This window comes from Furipterus horrens, unplaced genomic scaffold (assembly GCF_987537825.1).
Source record: "Furipterus horrens unplaced genomic scaffold, mFurHor1.1.pri manual_scaffold_3, whole genome shotgun sequence".
In the NCBI taxonomy this organism is placed as follows: Eukaryota; Metazoa; Chordata; class Mammalia; order Chiroptera; family Furipteridae; genus Furipterus; species Furipterus horrens.
The window spans coordinates 185,234,859-185,258,338 of NW_028327173.1; the positions used below are offsets into that span (position 1 = coordinate 185,234,859).

A 23,480-nucleotide genomic window follows, 5' to 3' on the forward strand; every position below is an offset into this window, starting at 1 on the left:
CTTCTAATATCTTCTTTCTGTTGCTCTAGAATACTACACCCTGTTTCTTAGGGTTTTTTGCCTTGCAGACAAACTAAGGATAAACTGAGCATCATTTCCACAAATGCAGGGTATCTTGGGGAGCCAAGAAGACATTAGCACAAAGGTACCCTTATTTGAGGTTATTAGATGTACTGTATTTTGCATGGTATAGTATTGTGTCTGTCCCATTAGTTGACTGCAGCTTTGATTACATGGGATAGGGAGGGCTCTAAGCATAAAGCACCAACAGATCTTGTTTTCACATATAATCTATGAGGTGTGGCAGACCAGTGTCATCAGGTGTTGGGAGGAAAAGGACTCTGTCCAATCAGCAGGACCGTGTTGGCTCAGTGGACATCAACTTCTTGGCGGCCCCAGCAACAAGATGTCAGGAGTTTCTGGGAGTCTGAGGTCTCTGCAGCTGACATTGTAGGTCTGCCTCTGTCGGGAACTGGAGCCAAAGTGAGAGAAGTGAGAAGAGATGGGAGAGGCCCTGGGAATCAAGAGAGATTCTGCCTGTAAATTATTGATTGCTCCTTGTTCTATTTATCAGATCCATGGGGTTACCAAGGGGCAGGAATGTGGCCTCTGGAGTACTTGGCACAATGCCTGGCACCAAGAAGTATGCAGTAAGTATAGATTAAATGGATGGATGAATTGATGAGAGGGGGAGTGAATACTTGCATGCCACAGGAGTCTTCTTTCATCACGTGTGTCTTCTTGGAGCCTCCACTAGCTTCACAGGAAGGAGCAGAACTGAGGCATGACCACTGGGGTCCTGTCTGGATTCCTTGCCTGTTGTCCTGTCTAGGAGAGGAATGCTGAGTGAGCCAGCGCTGTGAACCTTACTTATCCACCTCCAGAGGGTTGTGAGGCTTTCCCTTGTGTTTCCTCTCTTCTTTAATAGCATTCAATTGAAATGTCACCTTTCATTCATTACCTCCCCCTTTTCTACACCAATCCCTTGGGTAAAGCAAGTGGTATAGCAAGGGAGACAGGAATCAATACAGCTGATTATAACAGCCAACTCTTACACAGTATATTCTATATGCTAGTCTCTGTCTGATATTATCTACCTAGTTAATTACCTAATACTTAAAACAAATAGGTATATATTTTGTTATGCCCTTTGTACTAGCGAGGAAACTGAGTTAACACAGAGGTTTAGTAGCTTGCCCAGGGTCGTAGAGCTTATTAAGTAGATCATTTGGGATTTGAACCAGGAAGTCCATGCACTGAAACACTATACCTTTTCCTTGGCATTTACATGGATGCGTTAACTTCATTGAAGTATGACATAAAACACAGAAAAGTGCACAAATCAAATGTATAATACAGCACTCACTTCGAAGAACAGAACACCAAGGGTATGCCCAGCATGTATCTTCCTGATCTCTTCCCCTGCCCCACCAAGGGAAACGACTCCCTGAATTCTCTCACCATTCTTCTGGGGATTTCTTCTTTGTCTTTCTATTCTGATCACATTTGTGTTTCAAGTATCATGGGGTCCGTTGCTAAAGCTAAAAATGTTCTATCTTGCAGGGGTTGTTGGAGAGATCACATTCCTTAAATAAAAGAAATAACTGAGGGTGGGAAACTTAGGGAGCAATTGTTCCATTTCCCCTTATTCTTTTTGCAGGTCAGTGTGAGGTTCCTCTCCATCCTCCGTCGTCCTCCCCCAGGACTACATCTCCCAGCAGGCTGTGCTCTGACAGCTCTCGGATTTAAATAGGATTCTGGGCTACGCTTAGAGCCAGGCTGTTGCTGAGAGATCAAGAGGAGCTAGAAGAGGGAGAAGCAGCGAGAAGCAGCCAAGAGTTGGAGCCAGACCAGGAGCCCGAGCCAGAGTTTGAGTTGAAGTTGTTTTTGCTAACGCAGCAACAACTAAAGAAGTTGAAACGATGATGGTTATCTTGGGACTGCTCACCTCCTTCCTTTCCTTCCTGTACGTGATAGCTCCGTCCATCAGGTTTGTCTTAATTCGGTAACATACAATATTTTACAAAGTCCTAAATTGGGAGCCATGGAACTTTTAAGTAGATGAATTCTCAGCTGCTGAAAGAAGAGAAAGGGATAGAGGTCAAGGGAGACAGTCAGGGCAGGAAAAGCAGAAAGGAAGGAGGTAATTATGGATACCATGAAGGAAAATAAGAAGCAAGCACCTGGGGCTGGGAGTGGAGAGGCTGATTTGAATTGATGCTAGTGGAAGGCTGTGTGGATGACTAGTAAGTAGCTTTACAGGCAACTTAGGTGGAAGTCCTTGCTCTTTCACTCAGTTCCCTTGGGTCCCTTGGAAGGTCTTCCTTTCTTCATTGTTTCTAGTTAAGGTGGCTCTGCTGGGTTACCATGCGTGGTCGTTGCTGAGGGACTCATTGTTAAGTGCCAGGCATTTTGGGAATGAAACAAACTCTCTTCCCTCAACTAATGAATGTTCTGGGGTGGCTCTTTTGCTATGGGATTTCTGGGAGTGTCAAAGACATGTGTGTTCTTAAGTAGAGAATTTTTAAATTGCCGATGATAACAAAGGCTACACGAACCTGTCCGAGACAGAGTGTTGCTCTAAGTCCTGGCATAGAAACCTGGGTTCCCATTTCAGCTTTGTCACCATTAACAAGTGATTTGAACTTCTTTGAGCCTCCATTTTCTCCACTGTAATATAGGAATAATAAGAGAGGTTGAGACGATTAAAATAAGTTCCCTATGGAAAGTGCCTAGCCTAGTGCCTGGCAGTTGCATAATGATCACAAAATCATCTCTCCCTTCTCCAATCCTCTTTCTGGGGTTTGTCCAGTAAACTTTATGTAAAAAGATGCTCTCTGCACAGACGCCTGAAAAAGGTTTTCTCTCTGCGCTGATGGCTAGAATGGACTCTCTAGTGGGATGGCAAAAAACTTCTGAAGATGCTGGCTTTCTAAAACTGGAGAGGGCGGGCAGGAGCCACATGTGTGTGTGGAACCCCTTGAGGTGCCATTCATCAGTTATTCACTGTTGGTGCTATTGAAGACCTAGGTCTCAAGACCACTGATTGCACTAATGCTTTTTGCACATTTTTTAAAATGCATGTTGGAGGAGGAAGCTGACCTCCAGGTACCTCTAGAGAGAAGACTTTGTTATATTTGTTATCTAGTAAGGAAGGTCGGTACCAACCCCAGCTCAAGAGCACTTATTCTGTTTGCCCAGATGACCATTTGTAGCTCCTGGAGATATGACCTTCCAACCTTAGCTGATGAGCAGGAGACCCTGTTGCCCATTGGAAACATGTCCCATGATGATGGGCTTCTTTAGATCTCCTGACGACAACTGAAAGAAATTCTTTTCTGAAGCTGGATAGATTTTTGTTTCTCAGTCTGGGATTGGGAAGGATGGTGTATGAATGCTTTTGTTGCCTTTGCCTTTAGGAAGTTCTTTGCTGGTGGGGTTTGTAAAACAAACGTGCAGATTCCTGGGAAGGTGGTGGTGATCACCGGCGCCAACACGGGCATTGGCAAGGAGACGGCCAGGGAGCTCGCTCGCAGAGGCAAGTCCTTCCACTTCTGTGCCCACAGGGCAGGACCTCCTGCCTTCCTCACAGGGGCTCTGCCCACACTTCCTTGTCTTTTCTCCTGGGCTTCAGGCTCTGGTCCAGAATTCAAGGAACCCAGGATTCAAGTCCAGCTGTGACATTAACTTACCCTGTGGCCTTAAACCTTCCTTCCTCCCTTCCTATGATATAAAGTAAGAAAAACAGTGATGTCTGTGTATAGAACTGGTCAAGTCCGTTATTCTAAAAAAAGATATTAAATAGCAGAGTGTAAAGACCAGGGCTCCCAGCCTGGAGCTAAGTTGATAGCCAGAAGAATGAGCAGCGCTGCAGTGAGGATCCTAAAGTGGCAATATAGCCACTCTCTGCTTTAGGGATGGCTAGGGAGTGCTCTGTCCACCGGTCCCAAACTCACTTACTAGGCTCTTTTTCAGCCTAGGGCCTGAACACATCACGCTCTTTTTTATTCTTTTTGTGGCCCCAGGAGCCCGAGTATACATTGCCTGCCGAGATGTACTGAAGGGAGAGTCTGCCGCCAGTGAAATCCGAGCTGATACAAAGAACTCCCAGGTGCTGGTGCGGAAACTGGACCTATCGGATACCAAATCCATCCGAGCCTTTGCTGAGGGCTTTCTGGCAGGTAAAGCCCTAGTGGGTAGCTAGAAAAGCAGGAAACTGGGTGTGGGAGGGGTTGCTCCACCCTAAACCATCTCTGACTCTTACATCAGAACTATCATGGGCTCCACTGGACAGGCTCTGCCACATGAACCAGCCGGGCAAGAAAGTGGCAAAGGGGTGGTAGGTGGACAAGCTGGGCGGGATCCTTATCATCTTTTTGCCTCTGTAATGGGAATGTTGAAGGTGCCAACTCCCTGTCTGGGCTTGTACCTTGGCATCAAGGTGTGGCCCTGATGCCACTCTTCTTTTATCCTGAGAAGCAACCTCTGTGGCCATAGGCACCAAATGAGGTTGTGTTGCTGCCAAAGGTTTTCTGTATCTTGGAAAATAACTAGCTTTACCAATGACTATGAAATCCATGAGGAACAGGAGCCACGTCTGTCTTGTTTTACCACTGCATGCCCAGTGCCCAGCAGAGTTGGCCTGGCCCAGAGTCAGTACTCAGTACATATTTGCTGAGTGAGTGGATGAATGAATGAACAGTGTACAGGAAGACAGCAATAACTAAAGACAGGTCCAAAGGCAGGAAGTAAATACTCAGGACTGTGTGGGACACTTAACAGACTCTTTGCTAACTACAGGGTCTCCTTGGTTGTGTTATAGAGGAAAAACAGCTCCATATTCTGATCAACAATGCAGGAGTGATGATGTGTCCATATTCCAAGACAGCTGATGGCTTTGAAACCCACCTGGGAGTCAACCACCTGGGTGAGTATTTTTGAGGGGCTGAGCAGCGAGGCTGACCCCACCTTATTCTCTGTAGGTGTAGGTGACCTTACACCAGTGCTGAGAATCTCCAGTGGTCCTATTAGAGTCCAGGGTTCCAACAGACTGGACATATTGTTTTTTCTGTTCATTATCCCTCTCCTGACCAGCCCCAAAAAGTGAGATCCTCCTACCCATACCATTAAGAAACCACAATTACCAGAGGGAAAAGGGGGTGGTGGTAGGATATAGGAGGGCTAAATGGTGATGGAAGGAGACTTGACTTGGGGTGGTAAACAGGCAATACAGTCGTCGTCGGCGGCAGCCGTCCGTCTCGAGAGACGATGGTGTAGCTTCTTAAGAGTCTATCTGCACCGCCGAGAATGGTTGTGCACTCCGACTCGGGAGTGACACGGTATCTGTCTCCTCCCATGTTGAATCGACATCTTGCGATGACGCTGGAGTGTCCTCTCCAGTGAAGCTGAAGCTACAGAGCCTGGGCGGGGTGATATGGAGGGTCTGCTGTTGCCCATGCAGCAGACCCCCCCCCTCTCTTCGCAGCTGAAGGGTCCAAGGGAAAGACCGAGTCAATACAGCTTGGCTTCAGGTGCGCCACAGGAGTTGCCGGTGTTGACTACAACGTCAAACCGCCTTAGGGACTCCGGCTCCGGATTTTCTGTCGGGGTTTACTCCCTTAGCCTTTCCCCTGAAGAGGTATGCCGCAAGGCAGCGGAGGTTTTTTGGAATCAGAGTTTTCCTTCTCTGATGTGCCCTGACTGGAAGATCGAACCAGCGACACTTAGCTCGCAGGCCGACGCTCAATCCACTGAGCCAAACCAGCCAGGGACAGGCAATACAGTATACAGATGATATATTATAGAATTTTACACCTGAGTCCTATATAATTTTATCAACCAAATGTCACCCAAATAAATTCAATAAAAAAGTAAAAAGAAAAAAAAAAGTAACCCCCATTCTTTGGAGATACCAAGAAGAAAAATGCCATTCTTGGGTGGAACTGTGGTAGCACAAGGCTTGCCAAGCAGAGCCAGGCATGGGGGCTGCAGGAGTCTGTGTTTGTCTGGGGAGGGGGGAGCACCTCTATAACTGAGGGTAAGAAAGCCAAGAGTTGGTTGATGGAGGAGGCAAGCCTTGAGGACTTGAGGTATGAGAGAGGCTGGGGTTCAGAGTTCAAGGTGATGGCTCTAGAGAGGAGATCATGGAACATGTTCTCTGATCCTAGACAAATGTTATTTTCCCTGACTATCCCACCCTTCCCTCTGTACGCGGGTATATCTGGACCCCCAGTTGTGTGATTATGGCCATAGCAGGGTTGGAAGCCAGCAGGAAGCACGTGTCCTGATTGGGACAAGGGCAGAGGTTCGAACAAGTACAGATTAAGTCTGTATGGCCTTACCGCTGGTCTAGCTCTGGTCCTTGCCTTAAGGAATCCACTAACTCAGACTGTCTGACCATTAGCACTGAGTTACACACAAATTTGTTCACACCCAGAAGAGAGTGAGATATTGCTGAAGTCTTGTCATTAGCACCCACAGCCTGAGCCTGGGCAGCCACTCCCGTCCTCAGTCTTCCCTGCTGGCTCTCCTTGCAGGCCACTTCCTTCTCACCCACTTGCTCCTGGAGCGGCTGAAGGAGTCTGCTCCTGCACGGGTGGTGAACCTGTCATCCGTGGTCCACATTGCTGGCAAGATTCGCTTCCATGACCTCCAGGGTGAGAAGCGCTACAGCCGGGGTTTTGCTTATTGCCACAGCAAGCTGGCCAATGTGCTTTTTACTCGCGAGCTGGCCAAGAGGCTCCAAGGTAAGTCTGGAGAAAGGGGAGGGTTAAGTAGCAAAAGCAGGGTCTTCTGTCCAGGTTAGACATCCACAGAAATTTCTGAAGCCAGGATGTCAAACATGTGCATTACAGTGGTAGCTCTATGCACTAAGGAGAATGAGGTTATAAATAGAATAAAAACAGAGTTCTTGCCCTTGGGCAGCTTAAAATTGAATAAGGGTTAGGAACTGATAATGTTACCTTACATATATGTCAACTCTTAGATCTATTATCTCATTTCATTTTTCCCAATAACCTCTTGTGACAGGTAGAACAGATATTATTATTATATGGGCCCAACCTGAGGTCCAAAGAAGTGGCCAGCCCAAGACTATATGGCTAGTGAAGGAGTCAGGACTGGAATGTGGGCACCATGCTTTAAACCCAGGGTATTTACTTCTGGGTGCCATTTGCTGAGGTTCACAGGGTGAGCTGAGCGACAGAGGTGCCACCGCCAGGAGTCAGGGAGCCAGGGCTGGATGTCAGGCCCCTGGGTCTGAGTTCTTGCTCTGCCACATACTAGCCAGGTGTGTATATGGACATGTCCCTTTAATCTCCCCTGACTTCATCTTCTCAACTTTAAAATGAGGTGAAGCCTCTCTTACTCCTATGAATATGTGCTTCCCTGGAGTTTTCCTTGAGTTGCTGGCTTTGACATCTGCAGATCATGGGGACCATTTGCTACACTGAATAAGCCAGAGTTCAGGGACAATGAAATTTACTATCAGAATACAGAAGGTAGAAGACTAGCGTAATCATTAAAAGAAGTAATATTAATGACAATAATAATTGAGAGTTTTGTGTGTGTCATGTACTACACACATCTTAACTCATTTAATACAACATTCCTATGGGGTAGGTGCTACTGTTTTTGAGAGAGAGAGAGAGAGAGAGAGATTAAGAAACTTGACCAAGCAAGTTTCCTAGCTGAGCCCGGATTCAAATCCAGACAGTCTAGCTCTGGAGTCCATGCTATTTACATCAGGATTCAGACCTTGGCCCTGCAACCCGCTAGGGTATGACCTTGGGCAATTCACTTAACCTCTGTGTGATGAGACCTCAGTTTCTTCAGCTGTAAATGGGCATCTTAATATAACCTACCTCACAAGCCTCTTTGAGGATCAAATGAGATAATGCAGGTAAAGCAGGTAGAAGGCCTAACAAATACTAAAAATAGTAGAGGCACCTGGGGTGTCTCGGGGCATGTTAACCTCTATCATCTCCATCAATACCCCTCAATCTACACCTAATAAAATGTGCTTGCCTGGCAAACGAAGCTCCAAGCAACATCTTCCCTCCTTTCAACCAGATTGCTTCCCTTTAGCTTTTCTATAGAAAGTCCAAAGATACCACTGTCAATAATTAATACTCCTACTATAACTAGTAGTACAAGTAGTACATGTTGTTCCTATTATTAATATTTATGCCACAGAGAAAGGTGACATTGACATAGAAGGACCTTCAACCAAGCATTTCTTTTGGAGTACAGAAGACTGAGAAAGCTATAGATCATTCTGGAAGAGATCAATTAATTACTAGTCAGACTGTACCTGGCGATAAGTGGGGTTCTGTTCCCTGAGTCCCTTCTCACTTGTGCATTTTGCAGCAGGAGGTGGGCTGTTTCCAGGGGCTCAGAGTGTGTCCCTCATCTAACTGTGCTCTCTTTGCCATAGGCACGGGGGTCACCACCTACGCAGTGCACCCAGGAATTGTCAGCTCGGAGTTGGTCCGGCACTCCTTCCTGTTGTGCCTGCTCTGGCGGCTCTTCTCGCCCTTTGTCAAGTCTGCGCGGGAGGGGGCGCAGACCAGCCTGCACTGCGCCCTGGCTGAGGGCCTGGAGCCCCTGAGCGGCAAGTACTTCAGGTGCGTGGAGTCAGAGCGGGTTCTCTCCCCAGCCTGTGTGCACGGTGAGACACGCAGCTGCCTGGGCTTTGCACCCCAGGTGGCCAAGTTTGTGCCTCAAAGCAGAATCCAGGTTTGAGCTGGGCCTGCAAACCAAATGCTGTTGCTTTCCCCAGGGAACTGACATTAGAAATTTGGCATGAGTTGCTCTGGTGGCAATATTGTGTCCCTGTGTGCCAAATTTCCAGGAAAGATTTGTAGCTTTCTGAGAACTGTTAGAGAAGACTGTCCCTATTGGTTGTGCCTTGAAATGGACATTAGCAGGCTCTCTGGGTCCTTCTTCTCCTCATTGAAGCTTTTGGCTGACTTTTTTTATGCATTCTTCAGTACTGCTTAGCACAAAGCATCAGGGCAAGGCCACTGTCCTCAAGCTGCCAAGATCGGCACTCTCAGTTGGAATGTAGAAATAGACATTTCAATGCTGAGTTATCACAAACACAGTTTGGGAATAAAGGGAAGCCTGGAATTACAACTCCTTCCTTTTCCATGACTTGATCCAGCCCAGTCTACTCTCTTTTCTACTTCATTCAAGGCAGTTCATTGGTGCACGGTTCATAAGCAACGCATAGGAAATAACCTCAGTGTCCAACGCTAAGGGAACAGATAAACAATAATAGTTAATGTTGTTTGAGCTCTTACAAAATGCTGGACTCTCTTCTAAGCATGTTATATGTATAGTAGTCCCTCTCTATATTGCGGTTCACTTATCATGGCCTCACTATATCGCAGGATTTTTAAAAATATTATGTTTAATTATTTATCACAGATTTTTTGCTGTATCGCGGGATTTTGTGGTACTGTATGCATATGTTGTTAAAGTTACGTAGGTTTAAGAGTGTAGAATATGTACAGAACATAAGTAGTGTTTATAAAAGTGTGGAAAAGGTTAATAAGGGAGTGGGAAAGGTTAATAAGGTACTGGGAATGGTTTATAAGTGTGTGGGAAGGGTTTATAAAGCCTTAAAGTATATATAAATACTAAAATAAATGTAAGGTTCCTACTTCATGGATTTTCACCTGTCGTGGGGGGTGTCTGGAAGGTAATACCCACGATAAGTGAGGGAATACTCTATTAATTTATATAATCATCATAGCTCTATGAGGTAGATAATATTGTTATCCCACTTTACAGGTAAAGAAACTGAGGCACAGAACAATTAACTTGCTCAAGATGATATAGCTTGTAAGTGATAGACCTGGGTTTTAAACCCAGGTAGTCTCTAGAGCTGTGTTGTTCAGTATGGTTGCCACTAGCCTTATGTGGCTACTGAGTACTTGAAACATGGCTAGTCCAAATTGAGATGTACGATATATGTAAAATGGACACCAGATTATGAAAACAGAAAAGTAAAATATTTAATTAATAATTTTCATAGTGATCATATGCTGAAATTATTTGGCTACATTGGGTTAAATAAAACATATTACTAAAATTAATTTCACCCATTTTTTACTTTTTAAGATATACTTTAAAAATTTTACTAGAAAATTAATTTAAAATCTGTGGCTCACATGTGTGATTCACATCATATTTCTATTAGACAATGCTAACCTAGAGTCTATTTAAAATCACTGCCTTAAATAGGTGATAAAATATTATTATCATTAAATGAAATATTTTCAAACAACATTTAAAGAGAAAATGTTGGTGATATAGTATTGTGAGAAAAACTGCAACACAGAACTATGTAATTATCATTGTAAATACCATGAAAACAATCTAGAAGGATGCACAGCGAACTGTAGCAGTGGTTACTATGAAGAAGGTTGAGGGAGAGTCAGAGGGGATGTGAAGGAGGATTGTCACTTTTTACTGCAGGTATTTCTTTATTATTTAAAAAATTTTAAAGATCATGTTTATTTAATAGTTGTACAATTAAAATATACATTTTTTCCTTTTCTTTTAAAGATTTCACTTATTTACTTTTGGAGAGATGGGAAGGGAGGGAAAACAAGAGGGAGAGAAACAGCAGTGTGCAAGAGATACATGGATCAGTCGCCTCTTGCACATCCCCAACTGGGGACCTGGTCCACAACCCAGGCATGTACCCTGACCAGGAATTGAACCAGCGACCTTTTGGTTTGCAGGCTGGCACTCAATCCACTGAGCCACACCAGCCAAGGCTGAAATATATATATATATATATATATATATATATATATATATATATATATATATATATATATATTTTTTTTTTTTAACAAGAGAAAAACATCCCTCCCAAAATAAATGTATGATCCCAGTTTATATGAAAGAGCAAAAGACTGTAGAGCTATTTGTATACTTGTACAAACAAAGCAAACAAGGGTGTAAGAAGTAATGAACTCATAGGCTTTTCTTCTTTATCAGCACTGCATCTTCCATGAATGTAGGCAATGAACTGCAGGATTAGTAGTAATACCTATGACTTTGTCACTAATAAAACTATAATACTTTCACATCACATTGTAGTTGCTGCAGATTTCTCAAAATGTCATGTCTGCTCACCACTACTTTGAAATCCGGTGATTATTAGACATAGTGCTGACTCTTGTTAATAAAGGAGCCTATATATTACTATATCATAGATTTTTTAAATGATATTTATAAACTGCATTTTAATACAATTAGTTTCTTTCCATCCAATGCATTCTGAGAAAGAGGTCATAAACTTTTCCCGATGGTCAATTTCCACTCCTGGATATTTATATTCCTTCTTTGCCCTCCAGTGACTGCAAGAGGACCTGGGTGTCTCCAAGGGCCCGAAATAACAAAACAGCTGAGCGTCTGTGGAATGTCAGCTGTGAGCTTCTAGGAATCCAATGGAAGTAGAGCTGGTAGATGAGCCACAGCTTTATCAGGTTTAGCCTGCTCCGTAATGAAAGGGGATCAAGGAGAAGGCCAACTCTGAAGGATTGTCCTCCCAGCTGGCTGCTGTTGCGAACCCCGTCCTTCTCTGATTCTCCTGACCCTTCTGGAAACCTTTGTACACCAACCTTCTTGGGAGGCTGGCTCATGGCATGAGATGCTCACACCTACAGAGCATTTTTCTCCAAGACGCGCAGAGTCGGCTACCCTCTCGGGGCAGGAGTAGGCAGATGTCAGGCTGAGCAGAGGGATGGCAAAAAGAGCCTGACTCTTTGTGGGTCCATTTCCTCAGCAGTACACGAAACACCAGCCAGCACGCTCAGCTGAGGCAACAGGAGCATCAGCGTTACGTATTTCTAGGGACTGTAGACTCAAACTCTTGAATGATCTTTTTGGTCTTTGAAATACTTCTCACAACTCTGGAGTCTGGAACAACTCAGGAAAATCTTAGCTTAACTTTGGCCAACTTTGGTTCTTTGAGCGTCTTGGGGCCACTGTGTGATGCATTTTATTTTTCCACTTCATTTTTAAAAACTAAAAATTTTTTCTGGCTTTATTGAGATATAATGGACATATAACAGCATGTAAGTTTGGACCTTCCCATTCTCAATCATGTAGATGGTTTCCTTTTCTAAAGCATTCCCTTTACCTCAGTTTTTAGAGGAAATAGACTATACATCTCATTGCCTTACTTATTTTCTCAGGGTAGCAAGAGAGAAATGGAACAAAGCAAGGAAGCCAGGCTTCTAGGTTAGTGAGTAGTATCTCACCCTCCTCATCACCCATAACCTTTTTATAATATCGCATCTTATAATGCATTATTAAGATGGTGTAAAATAAGATGTTTTGATTGGGTATTTTCTTAAGTTTCTTCCAGCTCTCACATTTTATTATCTAAGAAGTGATAGAAGTGACTTCAGTTACACAGAGGCTAAGCTTCACCATAGACTAAGGCCAGAGGGAATATGGGATTTCATTTAATTTGGTACATAGATGCAGAAAAACCAAGCCCTGATAAACTCTCTACCTGAAATCACAGGTCTTTTCTTCTCTGGCCTCCCTGCTCTCCTGTGCTGTGGCTCTGGTTGACCAGCTTCTTGCCTCAAGTGCTGAAGGTCACCAAGAAGAGGTAGAGAGATAAGCCTAATCTGTCAGCCAATTGACCTAAGAAGTCATGTTATTGATTTTTGTTCTAAAGCATCCAAGGGGCATCTGGTGACAAAACTATCCTTTTCTTCTACAGCAAGTAGACTAAAAAAAGAACACCTTTTTATTATGGGAATTTTCAAATAGACCAAAGTAGAGCAAACAGTATCACACATCACGCTGTCATCCAGCTTCAACATTAACATTCTGTCAACCTTGTTTCATCTGTATTTCACCCACGACATTTTGGGGGTGGGGATATTTGAAAGCACATTCCAGATATTGTACATTAACCAAGAAATACTTTAATCCGTATCTAAATAAGAACATGACAAGCTCAGGGAGGCCACATGTGGCCTGACAAGCTCAGTGATCAAAATTAACAGGATGGTCTGATCACAAAGTCCTAGCTGGGCAGGTCATAGCAGGTAGTCACACCCCAAGTCTATAGGGTCCTTAGCAAAGGTCAATCTTTACCTTATGTGAGCTCTGCCCATTGTTCTTATGCATCTAGGATAACATATCTTTGAAATGTCAGTGATTTTCTTTTCTAGACTCCTCATGGGTACAGTCACCAGCACCAGAGCACCAGACCACAGAATCTCTCATTGTTGTCTTGTTCTCAGCATATCATTTCTATGTGTTGTGAATATTAACTATCCTTTACCCACCATTGTAAAAGTATGTGTTTCTCCATTTTGCCTTTTATCCACGTTTTCTCCCATCTCCTTAATCCCCCACCAATGGATTTCATGTAGCCCTCCTTATGTCTCCTCCTTTGATTCTAATGTATAAAATAGGCTGCAAAACTGTTATTCTTCAGAGCATTTTTTATTCTATTGAGATTTTGCTTCCCATGATATGCCATCAGTTTGGCTCAAATAAACTTATAAAAATTCTCGACAGGCTTGGACATTTCTTACATCAACACATAACTGTTAGCAATATCAATAATTCCTGAATATCATTTAATAGTTGGAGTTCAAGTTTCCCAGGTTATCTCACAGAAGTCTTTTTACTGCTGGTTTGTTCAAGTCAGGGAAAGAGAAGTGGTTCTCCTGAAAAAAGTGGAGGCAAAAATCTCCTTGTGTCTTGTTGGCCTGAATAAATATTGGGCTCCCTCCTGAACCAATCACTATGGCTAAGGATGGGCTATGTTAATTAGCTTAAGCCAATCACTTCCCCCACCTGAAGCTGGGGTCCATCCCACCTACCCCACCCAGTGGGGAAGAATGGTAGTTATGTAAAGCACTTATGTTAATTAGGATTAGCTGTCTCCTTAAGAACCCTCTGGGGTAGGTACTATTGTTATCCGCATTTTACTGACAGGCACAGAGAAGTCAGGTAGCTTGCCCAAGTTCACACAGTTGATACGTGGTAGAGTGGACTCAGGAAAACTCGGGCAATATTGTTACAGAAACAGGGGTGTTCCAAAAATCCCCAGAGTTTGCGGCTGGGGGATGGGGAGAAGGAAGCAGCTTTTCGAATGCCTCCACATGCCTGAGGCTGGTGGCCAATGTCTTTCTTATGCAAAATGGCTTTAATGCATCCAAAGCCTCAGGTAGATGGGAGGAGTCTTGAACCAGGGGATGGTATGGAGAAAGCACACAGAGCCTGTGTAAGGTTCTGTGAATGGTCAGAACTGGTTACCGCACCCACTGCATCAGAGGACGTAGTCAGGGATTTAAAAATAAGGGGCAGACATTTTAGCCAGGCGGACTGTGCAGATTTAACTAAGGTTAGGGCAGACTGTGTGGATTTGACTGAGGCTGAGGCTGACTGTGTGGATTACAAAAGGACTAACTATGTAGTTTACAAGGAGGCTGAGAATCCATGAGGTTCTGGATTAAAAGCTGGTGGACCCCATAACACAGACGAGGTCTCCCCAATCAGGATTGAATGATTGGCAGCTACTGGTAAAGCTGAACTGTGTTTGGAAAGTAGGGAAAGGGTTTCTCTGACTTTTCTAAAACTAGCCTGGTTTGGTAGTGGGGAGGCAAGGATATGTGTTTGTGGGTGTTTTAAAGAGCATAAGACTTAACAACAGAAATCCGCAAATAATTAAATCTATATAACTGTTAAATAAACTATTCTTTTTCTTTTCACTAAACTCTGGTATTGAGAGTTATAATTTTGGCGGCGGGCAAACGGGCCCCTGACTAAAGAGCCCGTGGGTTTGTTTTCAACTGGAGTAGCCCAGGGGTTCTGTAACAATATGAGTGAGCAAAGGGGTTGAGGGATGAGGCGGGCTAGGAGGGATGGGCTGTTGGGTCCACTGCAATCCCTGGTGACAAGGGGAAAAAAAGAGGAGGTGGGGACGGGAGAAGGCCATGCAAGGGTGGGAGACAGGGCTGGTGCAGAGCATGCACTGCAGTGAGGATCCTATGTCTCCTCTGGGCTGGAGGAATAAGCAAACATCAAAAACCAGGACCGTGCAGGGCCCTGTCTGTGCAGCAAGGAGAGCAAGCAGACCGTGAGCGCGAGAGCAGAGGTTCACACCTGTGTCCGAGCTCACGCCATAAGCAGTATAAACAGAGGCGAGAGGCATGGGCTCGGGTGGGTGCTTTTATGCATGTCAGAGATGGCTGGGTGTTGGTAGAAGAAACAAAGCTGTGCATGGGCTGCAAGGAATTGGCTCCAGCGGCCACATCTAGGCAATACGCTGGTATTGGTGTTGGTAGCACAGGGTTTCTGAATAAACCTGCTCACAAGGCTGGGTTCTTCCCACTTCCACATTCAAATACAGTCATTTTTATGTTTATTTTCTAGAGAGAACAGGACGCTAACACATGCAAAAGGTTTTTCCTTAAAATACATGGAATCCTTATGTTATGTGTGTTGGGAACCCTTTGGACTATTACATTTTATAACTTCTCAGGTTTGCCAGACTACCTGCTAGTATGGTTGGCTTAATAAAGGCCAGGTATCTTGGGAAGGAGACTTTCTTTGAACTGGACACTTGTACACAGGAAGGTTGTGGGGAGCACCCTTGGGAGGGTAACGGAAGTAGGATTGGCAGAGGGCAAGCAGAACTGTGGTGCAGTTGCAGCCAAGGCTTAGGTGACCCTGATATAGAAAGCTCTGAAACCGAGTTGTCCTGAATTAAGGGAAAGAGGTTGGCTTTCATGCCCCTACACTGACAAGTCACTGGATGAGAGCAGATGGCCGGGCTATTAGACTGTGTTATGTCAGAACTTAGCGCCGGATCGTCAGTAAAGAGATGCCAACTTAAATAAATTTACTATATTTTTGTGTATTCTTAAACAAATTGATTATATTCTTGTGCACTTTTGTGAAATGTAGGGCTTTTTAACGTGCATGGCCAAGGAAAGGAGCCCTTCTAGCTTGGTTCTAAGGGCATTACTGTTCATATAGTCCTGGCGAGGGTACTGGGAGCCCCGCCCTGGGAATTCCCAGAAAAGAGGCCCCTTTTACTCGCCTGGACCCATGTCTTCCATAGAGGTTTAATGTCAATCTGGAATGAAAGAAAGATTGAGTGTTTACTGGACATATGATAATTTTGCCTCATAAAGTATATGAGAGAGTATGATTACACAGTAAATATCTCAACTCAAATAACAGCACGGCACTGTAGGGAGACTAAGTGAAAGGTGTGGTAGCTGTGGGTGTTTAGGGGTTGCCCGAAGCACTGGTATTTGAAAGTGTGCCACATGTCCACTCAGACTTGGTTCCCTGATCTGTTCAGCACTGAACTTACTGACTGCTCTTCAGTCTCCCATTCCCATGACAAGGACCACACCTAGATACCTTATTACCACACAAACTTGCTGCTCCTTAGGTATCTTCACTTGTTCCAACACGCTACTCCAACCAAACCTTCTACCCTGCCAGGTTTTTCCCTTGCCGATTCTCTGGCCACATTATGACCCCTGTCCAGCAAAGGCCAAGCACAGAAGAATCCAACTCTCTGATTTCTACGTGTTGAGGCTGGTGCTGGAGAAAGTCACACAACCCAACAGACTTGAACCACTATCAATCACTGATCATCAGCGTCAGCTGGGCTTCCAGCCCTGCCTGATCGCTTGTTCTCCCACAGCTCAGGATGGATCCAGGAAAGCGTATACAATTTGTGGGACCACCTTTAAGAAGAGAATACAAAATTAGAGATACAAACTTAGGTACAAAAGTGAGTGTTGATCTAGAATGAGAAAGAAAAACAACATGAGTAACTGGAGTGGTGGAAATTTAAATTCTTCTGAGGTCTCTTTAGGAATTTTACCAGCAATGCTCTCACAAAATGGCTTTCTGATAGCAACTGTTTCCCCTCCACAACTGGAATACAATTCCCAGCAACTCATAGGAGCCCAGGTAAGCCTCAAAAGCTTCCCAGTGAAACTGCCTCTGAGTTTACAACACCTAGTTCATGTCCTCTTGGTATTCTCAAACCACAGAATCCACCAGCTCCCTTGAATCATTAACAGGTGATTTTTCCTCTGATTTCATAGAGAGCATAAAAGCCATCAGCCATAAACTCCAACTTTCTGCTACCAAACCAGCAAACTTACCTGTATCCCACTCATATTCTTTCTTTACACCTTCTACATTAGAAAAGGTGTCACTCTATTTATTTTTAATCTTCATATTGTGAATTTCTCCTATAATTGTCTCCTAGTTTAATCAAAGATAGTTGGTTTTGGTTTGTTGCCCTCCTTGTCTCTTCCCTGCTCCTGCCGTTACTACACAGACACATGGCAGAAATGCCCATCTTAGTCTGGGGCAGCGGGGAGAGATCACAGAAGACTTCCTGAACCAAGTGGCCTACGTTTAAGCAAGACCTGAAGGATGAGTCACCAGGCAGCAGGCTTAAAAGGGGAAAAGACTATGTCTCCTCTGGGAAACTGAAAGAAGGAGGTGGGGTGGAAGGCAAGAAGTGAGTCATTTGACCTTGAGAAGCTTACAATTTAGAAAGACTCTAACAGGTACTATATATAATTTAATTCAAAAAATTTTTACTTACTGGTAAATAGTGCACAAATAATTTGTACATAACACAAGGTGAGCAAGAGGAGATCCTTGCCCTCAAGGAGCTTATGGTCTATGAGGTAATCTAATAACAAGTGCAAATTGACTGTCAAGTTGAAGAATAGGACAGCTTTAAGTGACACACAGAAGAGTTAAAGGAATAAATTTAATGTCATGTGTATTTTAACTATAATAAAAACAATTAAATGTTCCAAGGATTCTGAGGTTTGTATCTACTTAAGACTTTTCATACCTCAAGATTATAGAGAAGTCTGTTTGTTCTTCTATAAGTATTATTTAATATGGAGTTGATAGAAGGTACACTTTTTGGATAGGTGTTTGAGGTGAAGAAGAGGCTTCTGTGACAGTCATGGGAGGAAGTGACAAGGACCTGAAGTGAGGTGATGAAGACGAAGGACCAGGCTCTTCTGACTGGGAAGGTAGGATGATAGGACTTGGCTGTCAACTGGATATGTGCTTGATGCATGGTAGGTCCTGGAATGTTTGTTGAATAAGGAGGAAGAAGTTGTCAATACAGAGAACTCTCTGAGGTTTGTAACTTGGGCAGCATGCTCAATAGTAATGACATTAATTAATACTAATATCCACTGAAGGAGGAGGATCAAGTTTATGGGTGGATTAGGGTGTGCTACATTTTGGATGTGTTAATGTTTTTAGGTGCAAGTCAGTCATGTGGGTGAGCCACCAGAAGGCAGTTCTGAGGTGGAGAAGAATTTAGGTAGACAAATTTGGTTTAGAACTCAAGGTGACTGCTGAAACTATGGGGTTGTATGGGAGAGTATGAGTGCCGAGAGAGAATAGATAGAACCTTGAAGAATTTCAGCCTTTAAGTGGAAAGAAGAGAAAGCCAGAGAAGCAACAATCTGTAGAGATGGCACTAGAAATGGGCTTGAAGAAAGGGTTTTGACAATGGAAGATTGCAGGGTGGGTAGTGGAGGTGGTGAAGGAAAGGTTCCAACCAGAAATAACACGCAGAAACCCAAAGCAGGGGAGTAGTCCACCGAAGGCACCATTCAGCAACCAGATGTTGACTGAATTTGTCGTGGAAGAATCGGAAGTTTCAAGGATGGGTTAGTCAACATTACTACTGTAGAAGAGGGGATGATGGCCAAGAAAAGGCCATTTCCCTCAGGGTTACTGTGACTATTGCTATTTGGTTGCCTGGGTATGAAAAGAGCCTAATAGCATTTGATCTGCCTTGCTTAAGCTCTGGCCAAAGATATCTGGTAACTTTGGAGTGTCTCAGGTTTCTAAACATAGTGGTCGGTCCTTCTTCCTAGATTTAGGTTGCATGTTCCAATTTTCTTTGAGGTGACACATCTTTTTGCCATGTCTCCACCAGGTGGTTTTCAGGTGTACTTCTATCATTACTTTGTGTGTTTATGTGTGTGTTTAATGAGAAATTGGATGAGATCTTGTTTCTGGGGAAAGGAGATAATGACAGTAATGCTACTGTCCACGGTGAAGTGTCATACTGCAAACACTTGCTCTGAGAACATGGCAAGAAAACAATCTGAGTCCTACTTTCCCCAAGGGCCCTACATTTTTTCATTCATCACACCAGCAAAGACCTACAGAATTTGTAACTGTTAAGGCAAGGGTGTGGAAAAGCAGACACTGTCCTACACAGCTGTGGGATATTTATTTGCTGTGACCTTTTTGGAAGGCAACTGGCAAAATCAAATGCACATTTCCTCTCATCCAGGTTATTCTGGACAAGATAATTCATTGTAGTATAATCTGTAGTGGCAAAAGATGTCCGCTGATAGAGGCTGGTTAAATAATTATGGCATATCTTCACCATAGAATACTTTAGTTATTACTGCTATTTATGTATCAAATAGCTCTGGAACTATATATAAGAAACTGTTGACACTAATGGCCTCTGGGAGGGGACTGGGTTGAAGGGACAGGGACAGGAGGGACTTTTCACTTGATGAATGTGTAACTGATCTCCACCTGCTACTCCAAATGAAGCAAACCACCCCGCCCCACAAAAAAAAAAACAACAACTTCCGGTAGTGGGGAGTATACTAATAGTCTTTAACACAGGAAACTTGAGATAAAGTTATTAGTTATAATGGGAATCATTTAGAGCAGTTCAAGAATTGAAGGCCATCTGATGCTTCCCAACCACTTTTTCTCTCCACACAGAATATGAAGCAAAAAGAAAGGGAAGGGTAAGAGCGAGACAGCAGAAAGGAGTCACAAAGCCAAGAACTGGTAGGACAGACTTTATTGTGGCTGCTTGTGGTAAAACATTCAACGTTTCAACATGCGCATTAGGTTTTGTTGTTTGTTTTTTGCTGGAGACCACAGTGTGATGCTCAAAGGCCTTCAGCCTCATCTTTGTCAGTATAGTCAATGGTTATTATTTTAGTTTTAGGGAAAGTCAGGAAAATCTAGTTTAACATCCCAATTCAAGGGCTGCATCATCTGCAAACCATTCATATAAAGTGCTTATGTTCAGTGCAAAAAGGGCAGACTCAGAAGGGCAAGCAGATGCCAGGCAAGGCGTTTCCTGGGACAGATGCATTCTATGACTCAAAGAAGTAATAACCTTGTCAAACTTCTCCCAAAAGGGATCTAGAATTCTGTCTGCAGTCTTTCCACTCCCTAGCAGGACAAACACTTTGAACCTGACCGATGCCCCAAATAGTTGTTTATTTTCCATTCAAAAAACCTGGCTCAGAGGGAAATCCACAGGGTTCTAAGCACCAGAGATACTGACTTTGCCACTAGCTCCTGTTTGTCTCAGCAGCAAACGTGAGATCAGCAGGCTGAGCTCCGGCTGGTGGGAGGTGCAGAGCTTTTCATAGGTCCCTCATTTGCAAATCCAAGCCACTGAGAATGACAGACCCTTTCTAAAACATTGTCCCATCTCAGGTGGGAAGACAAGCCCATACTGAAGGAGCACTTCACCTAGTTTTACTAACTGGATGGGACCTATTCATGGTCCTCTCATCTGGCTCTTGTCTGCAAGCCCACCTCCAAAGCAAAACCTTGACGCCCTCTGTTAAGACAAAGAAGTGCACGGCCTTCTCAGTGGCCCTTGGTCTCTGCATATCTGTCCTGTGGTCCTGAAGAGACCGAAGAGAAGCAGGGGAGAAGAGGAAGTGGTTTCCTAACCAGTTTAAGGGCCACGGATAGGACTGTAGCTTAAATAGGTGAAGTCTAACCATTCATTCTAGGATCCTAGCTACCATTTCTCTCCCCAGACTCTCAATGAGGGAGCCACATCCTCTCACTTTGCAGCAGGGATACTCACAAAAGCCAGCTCTGTGCTAGCAAGCAACCCCCCTCCTTTCCCACTTGGGGAGGCTCGCCTTCTCTCCCTGCTGGATGAACTCAGTGGTGCCTCTCCGGCCCATGTCTGGGGTTCCAGACCTGCTCGCCTATACATGCACCCCCAGCTTTCAGATGCCAGCACCTGAGGGAGGACCCTTCTGTTCAGTCTACCATCTAAGACTCACGTAACTCCTTGTGCTTTTGAGAGAAGACACTGGAAGCAGCTTGCTCCACAGGAAGCACTTGTCCCAAAGTCATCTCTGAATGTTTGGAAGGTAAGGAAGGGAAAAGAGGCAATCCTTTCGGTGCTGCTCTATAATTCTCGATAAAACCCTTCTAGTCACGAGAAACTACTGGAATGTCTCCACACAGAGGGGACTGTGTACAAACAGGAACACCCGGGTTAAGAACCAAAACGCAGGGAAGGTTTTCCACGCCGGCAGTAGTCTAAAATCAAAGTGCCTCTTTTCAGTGGGGGAAGAGTTTCATTTGTTCAGAAATGCTTGGGCGTAAACACGCGTGCACAGGAGTGTGCACACACTCACTCACTCTGAGGTAGAAAGAACTAGCCATCTCCAGACAAACACACACAGATTCCACGGTTTTAGAGAAACATGGCACTTGCGTGAAAGGGCCCGTCCCTTGCCCAAGATGGCAAGTAGCATCCAACCCATCTCTTTCCGACCTGGGCAGAGCCAGGGAAGTCTCCCTGCACAGAATGAAAGAGGTCAGAGTGCCTCTGTCACTCCTGCCCCGCAGTTCTCAGGGCCCACCGCCTGCAGTCACTTTCTGGAGCCTGAGCCAAGTGCACCTCGGGTGTGGCTCGTCAGAAGCCACTGGGCACAGATGTCCTGCACTACAGCGTCCCCGCTGCTCCTGGCGGCCTGCTGCACCTGCTGGACGAGGACTGTGGCCCGTGAGTGTTCTTGCTTCACGGCAATCAGATAGGCAGAACGCAATTTGCAACACGTCAGGTAGGCCTGAACCTGGCAACGGGCATAGGAGACAGAGGAAAGGAAGCATCAGTGATGAGGCGCCAAGGACCACACAGCGCTGCGTCAGAGCTCAGGCACACAAGCCTTCACTTCTCACCCCCCACGTCAGTCATTGGCTTCTTACCTTCTATTATATTAGAGCAACTCTTTAAATATCCTGAACGCTACGCCATGGCACTGTGCTATTTTACAGTGTAAAAAGTTATTACAAATAGGATAAGAATTTCAAAAAGAAGGAGGCAAGCGGAGAGGCAGGGTCCAGCCTCTGTCCTTGCCCTCTGAGGTCTTCCTCCTCACTATCCCGGGCTCTCTAGCTTCCTCCTGGCTTCACTGCCCACAAGGTGTGACTTCCGTTATTTGGGCAATTATCTGATTGACGTCTGTCTCCTTGACTAGAGCTTAAGATCCGTGCTTTTTCTACTCTTGTATTCCTGGTGCCTAGCACAGAGCCTGGTCTGCAGTACATTCAGTGAGTATGCATCAAATGAATGAATGAATGGCCGAGTGAGCAATTATCCTGTCCCCTGCATGGGACACATAGATACTGCTCCTTGATTTTCCTGATTTTAACCTGCTCAACTTAAAATCTTTTAACAGGACATTTGAGGAATAAAACTTGTAAACATAATTAGGAAAGGTCTAACTTTTGTTGTTTGGATCAGAGGAAGCTCAGTTTTGGGCATGGGGGTGTCCCTCCTACACCCCAGACACCCTCAGTCTCAGGAACCCCCAGCTTGGTGAAGACGAGAACCCCTTCGCCCCCGGTCCCAATTTCACCAGCACCTCTCTGGCTAGCCAGTGCTCCAGGAGAGGCAACAGCAAGGCCCTCCCAAGTGACCTCAGCTTCCACCAAAAGCTGCCTTTCTGCTGTGACAGTCCCTCCTGGCGGCTGGAGGGGACGCTTCCCTCTTTGTGTTTCCGTGCTCCATGTTCTTTTCTGTCTTGGTCACTAAAGTCCTTCTTCCCTAAGCTCAGTCATCATCTCTGAAACATCGCCTCCTATAGCTAGAGGTCTGGTGTGTTGTGAGTTCATGAAAGTGACCATCAAGCCCTGCTGTTCGGATATCCACCTGCTGCCCAATGACGCTAATTCTCATCCAGGCCACTCTGCACCTATGTACCTTAAATGGTGAACACTAGTTGGCAGGCGAAATTCCTACCAAGAGAAGGGGGGTGTTTTGCCAGAAAGGCTGCAATAGGAATTGAATGAAGCTACTTTTTGGCTAGATTTTGTGGCTTAGGATTAGGTAAATGCGTTAAAACAGTTGCTGGAAGAAAAAGCAACCCTTAAAAGTAATGACTGTCTAGGTTTGAGTGCACGTCTCTCCCAGGGACAAAGCCCCTGTCCTGTTGAGTGGGAGACACGCTGAAGGCTTGGAAAAGGACTGCAGTCTGGCCCTTGGGGAACCTGTGGGTCTGGCCTGGCTGGCAGGTTCTCATTTTGATTCTAGAAAAGTAATCCTCCACACTTCAGAATGTCAGAATTCCATCCTTTCCACAGGATCTCATCAGGATGTTGCAGAAATAAAGAAATGT

The 23,480-nt window shown here is 44.7% G+C and overlaps 2 protein-coding genes across 4 annotated transcripts in view; one reads left to right on the forward strand and one right to left on the reverse strand.

Annotated features, from left to right (window-relative positions):
* Window positions 1-1,752: 1,752 nt before the first annotated feature.
* RDH12 (retinol dehydrogenase 12) lies at window positions 1,753-13,472 on the forward strand. 2 transcript variants are annotated; one of them, XM_090271027.1, is made up of 7 exons: window positions 1,753-1,990; window positions 3,420-3,538; window positions 4,026-4,181; window positions 4,823-4,927; window positions 6,537-6,746; window positions 8,435-8,624; window positions 11,373-13,472. In XM_090271027.1, exons 1-7 carry the CDS (start codon window positions 1,923-1,925, stop codon window positions 11,473-11,475), a joined length of 951 nt encoding a protein of 316 aa, XP_090127153.1. In that variant the 5' UTR covers window positions 1,753-1,922; the 3' UTR covers window positions 11,476-13,472. The 2 variants fall into 2 exon arrangements, with proteins under 2 accessions (XP_090127153.1, XP_090127154.1); XM_090271028.1 differs by having other exon boundaries at window positions 1,753-1,966.
* A 6,409-nt stretch (window positions 13,473-19,881) lies between these two features.
* ZFYVE26 (zinc finger FYVE-type containing 26) overlaps window positions 19,882-23,480 on the reverse strand; it is a 60,935-nt gene continuing 57,336 nt past the window's right edge. For both annotated transcript variants that reach the window (XM_090271031.1, XM_090271029.1), the window contains exon 42: window positions 19,882-21,935. In XM_090271031.1, coding sequence (XP_090127157.1) covers window positions 21,732-21,935 — 204 coding nt within the window. In that variant the 3' untranslated portion in view covers window positions 19,882-21,731. The remainder of the gene's footprint in view (window positions 21,936-23,480) is intronic.